The 15,398-nt window shown below is 44.4% G+C and overlaps 1 protein-coding gene across 11 annotated transcripts in view; it reads left to right on the top strand.

The window, feature by feature from the left end:
• LOC109416471 (arginine-glutamic acid dipeptide repeats protein) overlaps positions 1 to 13,740 on the top strand; it is a 220,974-nt gene extending 207,234 nt beyond the window's left edge. For 7 of the 11 annotated variants that reach the window (XM_062853708.1, XM_062853712.1, XM_062853710.1 and 4 more), the window contains 3 exons: positions 10,125 to 10,216; positions 10,525 to 10,592; positions 11,502 to 13,740. In XM_062853708.1, coding sequence (XP_062709692.1) covers positions 10,125 to 10,216; positions 10,525 to 10,592; positions 11,502 to 11,568 — 227 coding nt within the window. In that variant the 3' untranslated portion in view covers positions 11,569 to 13,740. Of the gene's footprint in view, positions 1 to 10,124; positions 10,593 to 11,501 lie in introns of all 11 variants that reach the window. The other 4 variants (XM_062853709.1, XM_062853718.1, XM_062853717.1 and 1 more) reach the window with 2 other exon arrangements.
• Positions 13,741 to 15,398: the final 1,658 nt, after the last annotated feature.

Genomic DNA, 15,398 nt, shown 5'->3' on the forward strand with positions numbered 1-15,398 from the left:
CGCAAAACTGTCAGGATGGCCTCTATGGTCAAATGGCAGCGCGCGTGGGACAGTTCCACCAAAGGAAGGTGGACCCATAGGTTGATACCGAGGGTAGATAGTTGGATTAATAGGCGCCATGGGGAAGTTTCATTCCACCTGACACAGGTCCTTACAGGTCATGGTTGCTTCCGACAGTATCTACACCGTTTCGGGCATGCGGATTCTCCCGAATGCCCAGTGTGCAATGGTTTAGAGGAAACGGCGGAACACGTGTTGTTCGTGTGCCCGCGTTTCCGCACAATGCGTGACCGCATGCTTGCCACATGCGGGGAGGACACAACTCCGGACAACTTGGTCCAGAGAATGTGTAGGGATGAGATTAGCTGGAATGCCGTTTCAACGGCAATCACCCATATCGTCTGGGAGCTACAGAGGAGGTGGCGCGTGGACTCGGAGAATGGCTAGTCCAGATGCAGTACAAGAGGTGGTCCAGGGGTTCGAAGTCGGCTTCGTAGGTCATACCGGTGCCCTGCGGTCGAGATCGACCCTTACAGCGATTAAGTGGCCGCGGAGAGGAAGTCCCGGTAGCGGTGCTGTCGTGGCGTCGGTCTACTGGGTTGGATCTGAGCCCGCGGTTGGAAAGGGGTCCCCGGCAAGGGTCGGGGTAGGTGAGATCCTGCTGTCTGCAACCTACGGGTGCATCTGATAGGGCCTGAAGGGTAGTGATACCCTTCCTTTGCGGGCAGGTCAGATCGGGTTGCACGTGGGCATCAGTTCTTGATGTCCGCTCAGCAGTAGGGCGCGGGCGGGGTTGACCCTGCCCGCCTTCCGAGGACAAAGGGAGTGGCGAGGACCACTCGGGAAACTGGCTAAGCGCCAGCATGCTATCGTGATGGACTCTCCAGTGCGAGTCATCGATGTTCGTTGCTGCTAGGCTACGGCAGCTAACCTTGAGGGTGCGATATGCACTAGCCCCTCTCTGAAGCAATACCTTCTTGGTGGTTCCGGAGAGACGTAGGGTTTGGCGACCATAGGAATGTGTTTTAGTGGGTCGAGGAAAGAGTAGTCCTGGCTTCTACCGGCACTGTAGAAGACGGCCTCATCCCCACACTACCCTAACCTTCCTGTTAGGGTGTCTGATGAGCAGATTTATCCCCCTATGGTTTAGAAAAAAAAAAAAAAAAGACTTGCGGTTGTTTACCATCTTACCTTACCTTACCGATCAGGCTAGAGACCGGGGTGGCCTCTGCTGTACATAGTAGACGTCTCCATTCCACTCGGTCCATGGCTGTTTGTCTCCAGTTTCGCACTCTGCGTAGGGTCCGCAGATCGTCCTCCACTTGGTTGACCCACCTAGCTCGCTGCACTCCACGTCTTCTTGTACCGGTCGGATGACTCTCGAGAACCATTTTAGTCGGGTTGCTATCCGACATCCTGATGACGTGATCCGTCCACCGTAGCCTCCCGATTTTCGCGGTGTGAACGATGGTTGGTTCTCTCAGCAGCTGATGCAGCTCGTGGTTCATTCGCCTTCTCCAAGTCCCGTCTTCCATCTGCACTCTGCCGTAGATGGTACGCAACACCTTCCGTTCGAAAATCTAAGGGCGCGTTGGTCCTCTGCACGTAGGGTCCATGTTTCGTGCCCATAGAGGACGACCGGTATAATCAGCGTTTTATAGATAGTTAACTCCGTGTTACGGCGAACTTTATTCGATCGTAGAGTTCTGCGGAGTCCAAAGTAAGCTCGATTTCCTGCCACAATGTGTCTCTGAATTTCTCTGCTGGTGTCGTTGTCGGCGGTCACCAGTGAACCCAAGTACATGAATTCTTCAACCGCATCGACTTCATCACCGTCGATATAAATTCGGGGTGGCGGATGCGGTGATTCCTCCCTAGAGCCCTTTACTTTGTCTTCGACACATTCATGACTAATCCGATTCGCTTGGCTTCACTCTTTAGTCGGATGTACGTTTCCGCCATCGGCTCAAATTTGCGAGCAATAACATCAATATCATCTGCTAAACCAAGCAGCTGAACGGACTTCGTGAAAATCATTCCACTCATGTTTATCCCCGCTTTCCTAGTAACACCCTCTAAAGCAATTGCCCGGGTAGAGGTGAATGGCAAACCAAAAACAAAAAATAACAAATTTTATTGTCATAACTTATTTTGTCATTCTTGAGTTCTTCATGAAGAGCTTAAAACAACATGTGAATAGCATTATGCTATTTACATGTTGTTTTAAGCTCTTCATGAAGAACTCAAGAATGACAAAATAAGTTATGACAATAAAATTTGTTATTTTTTTGTTTTTGGTTTGCCATTCACCTCTACCCGGCCTTATGGTATACGGCGAGTCGATAGAGCAAGTTGAACTGACAACAACGCACGCAATTGGCAGAGTGGAGGACTGGATGAGGTCGAGACAGTTGACATTCGCGCATTTCAATTTGGAGGAAGTGGTGGTAAACAAAGTTCTACGAGAAGCGGAACCGCTCGCGCAGAGGCTTTGTGCCACAAGTCGACATGTGCCGAGATAATCACGGGAATATTCTCACGAGCGAACGTGAGGTGGTCGAGAGGTGGCGGCAGCATTACGATGAGCACCTCAATGACGACGTTGCAAGTACCGAAGGTGGTGTGGTAACAGATCTAGGAGTATGTGCACAGGACGAAAGATTTCCGGCCTCTGACCTCCAAGATATTGAAGAGGAGGTTGGCCGGTTGAAAAACAACAAAGCCGCTGGAGCAGATCAACTGCCAAGCGAGCTTCTAAAATACGGTGGAGAAGCACTGGTGAGCAGGCTTGATAATCCTCCTCTAAATCAAAAGAGTTTTGCAACATGCTCTAGAGCTGTGTTTTGCTTTTGCCTCGTCGCGAGGGAGCGAACGAGCCCCAAACAGAGAGGCAATAAAAACTGAGCGAGGAAGAGGGGAACGAAAAAAAACCGATGATTATTTCTGGTTTTTGAGTGCGATTTTCGCCTCGAGAGTCTTTCTTTGTCTGGGAGTGGAACTCGCGAGAGCTTTTTGAGTGTGAGTGGACATGAGAAACACAACAAGCAATTATGAGTGTTGGACGAACTCCTCGCTGTTGAGGATTTGCGTTGTGATTTCCGAGTTTTATTTTCACTCCTCAGAAATTCGCCGAAATCGTTTCCTCATTTTCTCGCGAGGGAGTTTCTGTCAAGCCTGCTGGTGAGAGCACTACACTGGGTCATTACCAAGATTTGGGAGGAGGAAGTATTACCGGAGGAATGGATCGAAGGTATAGTGTGTCCCATCTACAAAAAGGGCGACAAGTTGGATTGCGGGAACTACCGCGCGATCGCACTACTGAGCGCTGCCTACAATATACTCTCTCAAATTTTATGCCACCATCTATCACCGATTGCAAGAGAGTTCGTGGGGCAATATCAGGATGGATTTAGGCCGGAACAAATCTCATTTTCTTCTTTTGTCACTTTTATCATTGACTCGTCAAGGGGGGGGATGATAAATAATAAATGTATTTTATAAAAAAATACCCAAACAATTAGGCAAAATCGTCAAACTCATCGGATTTGTTAAGAAATTTTCTCGACGACTCGAATTTCACTTTAAAATTTCAAAATGTCGAATTCTGACAAAAAAAAAAATTCCGAGGGGGGGGCGACATTAGAGAAAATCGAAATTTGTGTCAGCCTAATATGATATCATATCAAAATATGCCATTCGCTTGTCATTTATAAAATTCGGAAGAATAACTATTGAACTATTTTGCTATCATAACAAATTTTGCAATTGGTAAGATATTGTTGATCTCTTACGAGTTTGATGAACCATCGCAGTTTGGCACTTATCAAGAACAACATAATGATGAAATTTGAATTTTGGTTATTCTAATGGTAACTTTTGATAGTTTTTTTAGTTGACAGGCGAATAACTAATTTTGATATTGTTCTGTTTTCAATAACTCAATAATGATAAATTTTGCAATTCTCAACCTTAATTTTTTTTGTTCTTGGTTTGCCATTGTAATGTCAAAATTTGACATTCTTCAGTTATTTCATAGAACAATATCAGTTATTATTTTTGCCCTTTTGTCACTTAGGGTATTGGTTCCCTTATTAAGCATGTGGCTCCCATTTTCATCCTTCGAAAAACAAGGGATTGGAGCGCTGTTTGTTTTGTTACTTATTTTTGTATTTTTTGTTAGAAGTGAGCACCCATGTAAACACAAAGAACGGAATCAATCGGTGCCGTAATCGCTTGTTTTCGAATAGGATGAATATGGGAGCGTGAGATTACTCATGGCACACATACCCTATTTCAAACAAACCAATAGCAAATTTTACCATTCAGTAATTCTTTTTGAATGGTAAAACTTGCAATTTTTTTGTAATTCGTTTCTGCCCTGGAATGTTGAACAGCAAGCACGAAAGACCATCACCTTGCCGTAACCCTCTGCGAGATTCGGAGGGACTCGAGAGTGTCCCTGATACTCGAACTACGCACATCACTCGATCCATCGTCGCCTTGATCAATCGTATCAGTTTATTCGGGAATCCGTATTCGTGCATAATCTGCCATAGCTGTTCTCGATCGATTGTATCATACGCCGATTTGAAATCAATAAACAAATGTGGGCACGTTGTATTCGCGGCATTTCTGCAACACCTGGTGGATGGCGAACATCTGGTCTGTTGTAGCGCGTTCACCCATAAATCCATCCTGATATTGCCCCTCGAACTCTCTTGCAATCGGTGATAGATGGTGGCATAAAATTTGAGAGAGTATATTGTAGGCAGCGCTCAGTAGTGCGATCGCGCGGTAGTTCCCGCAATCCAACTTGTCGCCCTTTTTGTAGATGGGACACACTATACCTTCGATCCATTCCTCCGGTAATACTTCCTCCTCCCAAATCTTGGTAATGACCCAGTGTAGTGCTCTCACCAGCAGGCTTGACAGAAACTCCCTCGCGAGAAAATGAGGAAGCGATTTCGGCAAATTTCTGAGGAGTGAAAATAAAACTCGGAAATCACAACGCAAATCCTCAACAGCGAGGAGTTCGTCCAACACTCATAATTGCTTGTTGTGTTTCTCACGTCCACTCACACTCAAAAAGCTCTCGCGAGTTCCACTCCCAGACAAAGAAAGACTCTCGAGGCGAAAATCGCACTCAAAAACCAGAAATAATCATCGGTTTTTTTTTCGTTCCCCTCTTCCTCGCTCAGTTTTTATTGCCTCTCTGTTTGGGGCTCGTTCGCTCCCTCGCGACGAGGCAAAAGCAAAACACAGCTCTAGAGCATGTTGCAAAACTCTTTTGATTTAGAGGAGGATTATCAAGCCTGCTCACCAGTGCTTCTCCACCGTATTTTGGAAGCTCGCTTGGCAGTTGATCTGCTCCAGCGGCTTTGTTGTTTTTCAACCGGCCAACCTCCTCTTCAATCTCTTGGAGGTCAGAGGCCGGAAATCTTTCGTCCTGTGCACATACTCCTAGATCTGTTACCACACCACCTTCGGTACTTGCAACGTCGTCATTGAGGTGCTCATCGTAATGCTGCCGCCACCTCTCGACCACCTCACGTTCGCTCGTGAGAATATTCCCGTGATTATCTCGGCACATGTCGACTTGTGGCACAAAGCCTCTGCGCGAGCGGTTCCGCTTCTCGTAGAACTTTGTTTACCACCACTACCTCCGATTTGAAATGCGCGAATGTCAACTGTCTCGACCTCATCCAGTCCTCCACTCTGCCAATTGCGTGAGTTGTTGTCAGTTCAACTTGCTCTATCGACTCGCCGTATACCATAAGGCTAATAGCATCGGCAAAGCCAACCAGCTGTACGCCCGGTGGAAGTTTTAGCCTCAATACGCCATCATACGCCGCGTTCCATAGTACTGGGCCCAGGATGGACCCCTGAGGTACCCCCGCGGTGATTTTGAAGCTCTTCTCGCCTTTCTCGGTGTCATAGATTTGCACCCTATTCTGGAAGTAGCTCTTCAGTATTCGGCATAGACTAACCGGGATTCTTAGCTGGTGTATAGCGCACTCGTTGACGGCCTAGCTGACGCTGTTGAACGCATTTTTTAAGTCCAGCGTGACGATCGCACAATAGCGGATTCCCGTTCCCTTCTTCTGGAGCGCTATCTCGGCCGTTTTGGTTACAGCCTTAACAGCATTCACTGTCGATCGACCCTTCCGTAAGCCAACTGGTTATCCGATAGGCCAGAGTTATCGGGTTTCTCGGTATAGACCATCAGCCTCGACAGAATGATCCGTTCCAACAGTTTTCCGGCGGTGTTCAGAAGGCAGATAGGTATGTATGCCGACGGGTCGCCAGGTTGCTTCCCGGGTTTGGGCAGTAGAACCAATGCCTTTTCCACCTCTCCGGAAATTCGTCTATGTCTAGACACATCTGCATAGCCATTCTGAACATGTCAGAGCTATAACATTGTATGTCAGAGCTAGCCTGGATGACCGTCTTGATGGCTACTGTTGGGATATCGTCCGGACCCGGTGCCTTGTTCAACTTAAGCGACTTCGCTATTGCGATGACTTCGTTATTCGTCAACGAGTCGACCTCGCTATGGTCGGTTTGGCCATACGAGACGGGGGCCCATGGTCTTGCATCGTGGCGCGGAAACATCGTTTCCACGATCTTCTGCAGCATCTCAGGGCAGCGTTCTGGGGGCTCTGCCGCGCCCTTGGTTTTGGCCATTACTACTCTGCTCTGTAGGTATCACCCAAAGGGGTCGTGTTGGTTGCCTGTCAGCGATTTTCGAAGCACGTCTGATCAGGGTCGTGCAATTTCGAAAGGAAAACATGACGTACGACGACTGTAGCAAATCGTTTCCCATGCGAACGGACTGCTGTGATGCTTCATCTCTCACCCAGCAACACACTCGTTCGTTGCTGCTACAGAAACAAGTGTGTATGAAACATGGGATGATACACTTGGATTTTCGTTTCACTTATGAGTCATTGAAATACTTCAACATGCTAAAAACACTATTTAAACCACATTTTTAAATAGTGGTGCACGCCAATATAATGATAATTATGTTTTATGAAAGAGGATAACAAATTCGACCACTGAAATCCAATTAACCGGCGCCCGTAACCATTGAGAGACTAGCGCGCACCAGTGAGACACTAATGCTCTGACGGGTGAAGCACAAGCAATGCGACCGGGTGGGAGACTACCGAGTGCTACGATGAGTGGAAAAGTTTTTTTTAACGACCGAGTCATTAGAAAAATGTATGAAACACTTGAAGTGACTCATTCAAATGTTGCATGAAAGTGTATCATTGAAACGAAATTGTACGCCCCTGCGTCTGATTGCGTGCCCTAATCTTTTTGTTCAGTACCAGTTGCCAGTTTAGTTGTATTGATGGTCTCACTTCGTTCCATTCTACCCTCATCAGTGCGAGCTCTTTGCATCATCCTTCTAGCAGGATGAGTGGAGTTCTGCGATTTCTGCACATCATCAGATCATCAGTATACCGGTTTGCGTCAATTTCTTGGTATGGATCTCCTTAACATTGCGGCGTCACAAGCACGGCTTAGGGTTCCGACTAGATCGTGGGTGTTACATTGCATAAGGAATTGCTCCAAAAATGCGGGCTTATCGAATCACGAGGTCGGACCTGTAGTCCGAGACAGGGTTAAGATCCGGGCTCCAGAAGGTCACATCAATAATGGACTCTGCACCGTTCCTACTGAAGGTTTTTTTTGTCACCTGCGTTCGCGACATCCACCTTCAGCCTAGCCATAGCTTCGAGTAGAACCTAGACTCTTGCGCTAGTCGAGCGGATACCCCACTCAATAGTTCAGGCGTTGAAGTCTCCATCGATGACCACGCGACTCAATCTGACTAGTGCGCTAGATAGCAAATCCAGCATTGATGAGAAGTGGTCTATCGAGCATAACACCTGCAGTAATACACCCCGTTCATCTTCGCTATTGCGAAGCCCTCGAGTGACGTGGAAATTATTTCCCGGACCGGAAAACGACCGGTTGTACAGATTGCCGCTAGCTTGGTCTTATCTGCTACCTAGTTCCCGTTATCGGGAGGGATGCGGTATGGGTCCGATAGTAGGACAATGTATGTACTTGACTCCGAGAGTGACTGCCACAGCAACTGTTGTGCGGCTTCAGAGTAGTTTAGGTTTAGCTGTGTAATCTGCGTTATCGTTCAATTGGTTCGACCTCCTCCCGTGCCCGGAATCCGGGATAATTTGGTATCAGGCTGGGTAGACCTTCGCTGGATGTATAGGTCGGGCTCCTGGGTGAGATGAGCGGAGGAATGTTCCCTTGACTGATTGATAGCGAGGATTTTTGCTGGCAAATCGGACGGGAAATCGGAGCAGACCTCTTGGGAAACGGCACTGGACGTGTGTGTGTGTGTATCGAACTTTCGGCTTGAAACCAGCGTATACCGGTTTGTAGCTTCCCAAGCAATTGAAAAAAAGGCTAACTATTTTGTTGAATAAGAACAACAGGACATCTTGTTATGATCTGATTCAGATTATTTTATTTCGATGCACGCAGCCTTTCTGGAGAACGGTACGCAGATCGGCGTGGGGTTTTCACGCCGCCGCTGATGCTTCTTGGAACAGCATCATACATCATAACCAAAAACTGGACACACCAGTGATCCACCATGCATACAATATACTATATTCTTGAGAACTTGGGGAGCCACAAGCCGATATGCGTCGATTTCACACTTTTACATCGAAAAAAAAAACTCCCACTTGAGAGGTGGAACGAGACAGCCTGTTCCTGCTGAATCACGAATGAGGCATTCGTGGACCAAGAGTAAAGTTGTTACGGGAGGGTCTCTGCTAAAAGGCATAGTCGGGCTTTCGGGAACGCGTTCACGGGAAGTATGGTGCTTTGGATATGATGGTCGATCATCCTAAAGAAGTGCGCCAGGCGGCAGTACGACAAATGAATTTCAATGAAACTCATTTGGAGCTCCCGCGTTGTAGCTGCTACTGTAGCAGTTTATTGGATCGCCTACTATACTGGTTCAGAAAAAATTCTCCCGGATATGAAGAGCCAGCGATACAATCATCAAATTCAAGCAAACTACTGTTACCATTCCCAGCACTGGCCCGGATATTTAGGCCCGCCCGTCGTGTGACCCTTGTTCGCCGGGCAAATCAGTCATTTGCCGAGTTACACTCTCTGGCGATGTGGCCTTCCTCTACGCACTTCCTGCAGCTCCTGCCGGAGCCGGGAATACGATGATTCGTAGGGTAGCGAGCCACATAGGCAGTGGTCGGTATGTATTTAGCTTTGCGCACTTTTCGCTATAACGCAGTCAATTCCAAACCAATTGACTTGAACGTTTGTACACGGCTAGATACTATGCGTATCTCACCGCGTTCCGAAAATTGTGTCAATTGGTTCAAAGCTGCCCATAATAGGAGCCCTGCCGAGATGGTTCCACTTCCATATGCAGAAATCCACGCACACATTTGCTTGCATGCTCCTTAGGCGAAGAAAACTGTAAACAAACATTTTATGAGCGGGAAAAAACGATTGATATAATTGATTTAACAGCTTATGCTGTAGTCTGCAGCAGTGAAATCCAACTTTAAAGAGCCACAGAGCTTTTGTGGGGTGTGAATTGAAGGTTGATTCAACAAGTGAATCAGGTGAAGTAAAAATTGAACCGGGGTGAAGAACAATTCAGCTGGCGACTGCTTTGGTGTGGTTGCCTTCGTAGTACGCAAAACGAGACAACTTTTAAGGTCGTAAGTGGATTGGAATTGAAACATGAAATTTTACGTAATTATTCAATTTCTTTTGCTATAGGAGGTGGTTATCTCGATAGTCTACATTTTTTTTGCTTCCATCTAATTAGGCAATGACAATGGTAAATCAGAATATCTATAATGATGAGCTATTTTTCGTCTGATGAGACGACAATTAGCGCAGATGACGAAGAAAATTTGTACCTCATGTCGTGGATTTTCCGAAACTTATATATTTCCGGCGTAAACAAACGTGTACCGACGGAACTACTTTTATCACATTATATCAGCGTCGTCATTGCTTCATTTGTTTGAATCGCAGCTTTCCTATCTAAATAATTGTAATAACTAATCTCTTTCTTCTCATCCTATTTATTTTATTCGTTCCTCTAGCTGCCAATGTACCATATCCTAGACCGAACGTGCTGATGCCGAGGGATCCCCACTCGGAGGTCCTGCTGCGCATGTCCTACGATCCCCTACAGGTAAGGTTCCCGGGATGGCCACAGTAAACCCCCGAAAATCCAACAGTCGACCTCCTCTGCGCCCCATCAAATCAATTGGATCAATGTGGAACCCGATCGTAATTGTAATATACATGTGTACCTACCGGTGTACAACTGTTACAAATCGCCGCTTTTGCTGAATTCTGATTGACACTGCCGCCGGCCGGTTGACGACCGATAGATATCTCATATCACTGTCTGTTTATCATCCTCTTTCTCTGTTTCTCTTTCTTGTATGTACTCTGTTGTATGATCTGTTATCGACCGCCACCCGCCACCACTACCAGCAGGCCGCTGAGTTCCAACGGCAAAACGCGTTGGACCGTGCCCACTCGCTGCATGAGCAGTATCTTAGGTATATTTGAAACCTTGATTGTTTTTTTTTCATTTGATCATTAGTTTTTTTTTTGAGAACGTACAATTTTGCAATGGGACTTTGGTAAACAGTCGAATAAAATGATATCATTTGATCAGGTCCTTTCGCATCAAATAACATATTACATTTGAACCAACCGTTAAATATCGCTGTTTAAACTATTCTGAATGGTTTATGGCTGGAGTTTTATCAGAGTGATTCGAGCAAGTAGGGTCTTGTACCATTTGGGCAGGTGTACCTATTTTGGGCACTTGCCGCTATAACTAAGTCAATTTCAAACCGATTGATTTGAAATTTTGTCCAGAGTTAGGCACGTACAGTATCTAACGCAGTACAAAAAATCAAATCAATCGATTTGAAATTGACTTAGTTATAGCGGCAAGTGCCCAAAATAGGTACACCTGCCCAAATGGTACAAGACCCTACTGAGAATCATTATCAGCAGCTTTCAAGCTGCTGCAGAGGCTTACCATGAGCATTGTTGAAACTTCAATGTGAAGTTCCGATTAAGTTCAGTGTGAGCTTTTTAAGCAGTTTGAAAGCTGCTTAAGACGATACTCGGAACTTTAATTAGCCTGAAGCTGCTCGTGTGCACACTTTGGCTTTTCAAGCAGCCGGTGGATCTTGAAAGTGTACTGCACACTAACGAACAGTGATGCTGCCATTACATCAAATGATCTTATACAGAACGATTTTGTATGCCTAATGATCATCCCATTGAAATGTTAAGCATTTTTAGTTTTTTTAAACGTATCCTATATCAAAGAATAATTTAATTAGTTTTGATAGACTTTTTCTAGTTCTTTTGTTTTGTTTTATGGTAGATTTGCACTTTTTCATTCGATAGAATTCTTTCGCTAATGATACTTCCTTGAACACAATTTTTAGACAACACGAGCGGGAAATGAAAGTAAGAGCACTGGAAGAAGCGGCACGTGGCGGTAAACCAATGTAGGCGACTCTGTAGACTAACTTCTAGGACGCGATGAGGATATTGATGAGAAAGAAAAGAAGAAGAAGAAGAGGGTGAGAACAGACACAGACAGGAAAGAAATTGCGGCGAACTAAATAGGTTATGTCAAGCAACTTTTGTTTTCTTCCGGTACCTACTCGTATGAATGAAATGGTTGTACATATTTGGTCAAAAGTAACCCGCCAGTGAAGATCTCTAGGCAATCGTTTTAAGGCACAAGTTGAGTTTCGATTCGATTAGTCATGATAACAATTATTTATTCAAAGAAGCCGGCATCACTGGTTACTTTGTTGCCGTACTGTCGATTGAAGATTATGGGCGAGGAAGGGAATAATTTGTTTCACATAGCAAATTTGCTTGACTTTCGAGATGATATTAACAAACAGTCTGTTCCGCACAGTGAGTATTAATTACGTTAAAAATTGCGTAACAATCAAATGTGTGAACAATTCGAATCAAGTTGCCCATGGTTTTCAAGGCACTCTTGATCGAGAGGTAAACAAGCTTGGAAACTTGGTTTCAAAATAAATCAGTTTCATGAAGCGTTTCACAACAAGTACTCACTGTGCATTGTTACACCTGATAGGGAAATGAATCTAAATCAAAGAAAAGCAAACCTAATTGGCAGTATGTGGTGAGTTTCTACACTGCAAATGTCAAGGCTGGTATGAACACAAACATATTTGGACAAAGTATGCATAAATCATTTATATGACTGTATAAAGTAAAAAAAAAAAACAAACGGTAGATAGTAAGTAGATTCGTATATATTTTATATTTATGATAAATAACAAAACGGAAATAGTCTTTCTCCGGAGATTGTGTCGATTTTCGATTTACCCAATCGAAACTCGTTTGAGGACTGTGGCCACTCCACTTCAGTCCTCAAGAAACAAGAATGTTAAGCAAACCCTGCCCTAGGCTTAAAAGCGCACTATTCAAAAGTAAAACAAAAAATGCTTCTAAATTAAACACAAACAAGGTCCCATTTTCGAAATCTTCTAAGTGTCTATATTCGTATGTCGTACAATACAAATCACGATAACAAAGCAACTTTTGTGTAAAAAATATAGCGATTTTCTTTCATACTGCTTACGTTTATGTTTGCGCAAAACAAATTATCACAAGTAAAAGAAAACTGGAAAAATACTTCTCCAGTACCCTAGAAGTATTCACAGCTGACGAATGGAACAGAAAAAAAACTCTTGAACGTCGCTATTGTGCTGATCGCGCAGAGCTCCTGCTCGGGGATTGGTACTTACCACGAAACGCTACCTTAGTTTACCACTTAATACAAACGACTATTCAATTGCATTTTGAGTTACGATAATGGAAAAAGAAAACGTGAATCTTAGCTAAAACACCGATGTAGAAGTTTGATTGTTTTACATATTTAATGAATGCAGTGTCAGTTAAGAAACAAAAAAAAAAAACAAAATCAGAAATTCGAAACAAAAAAAAAACACAAACTAGTTGCCTGTGAACTCTGTTGTTTTGAGTTCGAACTTATCCGACATTTTCTAGTGAGTATATTTACAAGTACGCAACACACACTCACAGACAAAAGTGGGGAGGGCTGGCAGCACTGTTGTGGCGGACAGATTAAACGTAGATTTTTCGGTACCACAAATACAACAAAACCATCACTCGTGACGAAGGGGTGAAAGCTTTCCAAGACAGAGACAGCCCCTCGTCGACGGGGATGGTGAGACAAAGCTAAAACAACCAGTATGGTAAGAACAACATGAACAACAACGTGTACAACTTAAGTGACAAAATGTATGAATGTAACTAATGACGGACAGCAGACGAACAGAATATTCGACATTATTCAAGCAAAAGTGAGAGATTGCAAACACAGGAATAGGAGAACATAGGAGAGTACAGTATAAATAAACAGAATGGTATATTATTGATCGATAAGTATATCTCGGCAACAGCAAGAAAAAAAGTAAACAATTATTTAGTGAATAAAGGGATAAACACACAGAATCATTGATCTTATATTAAAAGCAAAACAAAAATATTTAATTATGTATTAGTAATTCTATTGACAAAAAGTATAATAATGGAAAAGAATCAACACACACACAATTAAAAGTGAAAACATAAGAATAGTGATGATAAATATACGAGTAAACAAAATATTAAAAATCAACTTTGGATTGTTATTAGGATTCTAGATTTGAAGAACATTAACCTACATTTAGAACTCTTGGATGGCGGGATTGGTGGCTCCTGCTTTTGATTCGTATGCAGACGCTTAGGGGTTCCCTGGTCCGTCCATTTCATTCTACTATCTATCCATCTACTTTCTGCCTCTTCTCTATTAATAGAACTCGCCTATATATGTTCAGCCATCGCTAGAACCAGAAATGGGTTAACAAACGCTTCCCTTACAACTTTGCAGCACATTGCAGTCAATGTGTTATATTTCGCCTGTAAATTGTCACCCTTTGGATTGTGCCGCATCATAGCTTTTGAAGTGCGCAAGAAGAACGCCTAGAACGACTGACGTTTGGAACTACTACGACTGGTGTAGCTTTGCTCTTCAATACTTCTCCTAAAGCTTGCGTCTTCAATTGAGCAATCTCATCACTCTTTGGTTACGCTTAAGATTTACTCGTAGTGACTTGGTCAAACTATTGGTAACGTAGGTATCACGGATGGAAGTTGTCGGAATCAGTTAATACGAATGCGTATACTGGTCGGATACATTAGGCACCGATGGCCTCCTGAGTCCTGGTTTGAGACATTCTTCATCCGCTCCGTCTCTTCCGAACTCTTCGGGACATTCCCGTCTCTTCCGAACTCTTTGGGAGATCTAGGAGTACGTGCAGAGGATGAAAGGCTCTTGGCCTCTGACCTCCAACAAATTGAGGGGGAGGTTGTCCGATTGAAAGACAACAAAGCCACTGAAATAGATCAACTACCAAGTGAGACTCTAAAATGCGGTAGAGAAGCACTGGTGAGAGCACTACACTGGGTCATTTCCAAGATTTGGGAGGAGGAAGCATTACCGGAGGAATGGATAGAAGGCATCGTGTGTCCCATCTACAAAAAGAACCGCAAGTTGGATTGCGGGAACTATCGCGCGATCACACTACTGAGCGCTGCCTATAAGATAATCTCTCAAATATTATGCCGCCGTCTATCACTGATTGTAAGAGAGTTCGTGGTACAATATCAGGTTGGATTCATTGGTGAACGCTCCACAAAGGACCAGATGTTCGCCATTCGCCAGGTGTTGCAGAAATGTCGCGAATACAACGTGCCCACACATCACTTCATCGATTTCAAATCGGCGTACGGTACTAACGATCTAAAGCAGCTACGGTAGATTATGCACGAATGCGGATCCCCGGATAAACTGATATGTTTGATCAAGGTGACGATGGATTGAGGGGACTACTACGAAAGGCCGAATCACGTAATTCGAGTATCAGAGATACTTTCGAGTCTCTTCGAATCTCGTAGAGGGTTTCGATGGTATTTCGTGCTTGCTGTTTAACATTGCGTTTAGACGTTTAGAGGTTGTAATAAGGAGAGCGGGATACACACGAGTGGAACGGTTTTCACGAAGTCCGCTGCTTGGTTTCGCAGATGATATTGATATTATCTCTAGCAAATTTGAGACGATGGCTTTAACGCATATTCGACTAAAAGTGAAGCCAGGTGAATCAAATTAGTAATTAATGTATTGAAAACAAAGTACATGATAGCAAAGGGCTCTAGGGAGGAATTAACGCGTTCACCACCCCGAAGTTCTATCATGATGAAAGCGAGGCGGCTGAAGAGTTCGTGACTTGGGC

This window comes from Aedes albopictus, chromosome 2 (genome assembly GCF_035046485.1).
Source record: "Aedes albopictus strain Foshan chromosome 2, AalbF5, whole genome shotgun sequence".
NCBI lineage: Eukaryota > Metazoa > Arthropoda > Insecta > Diptera > Culicidae > Aedes > Aedes albopictus.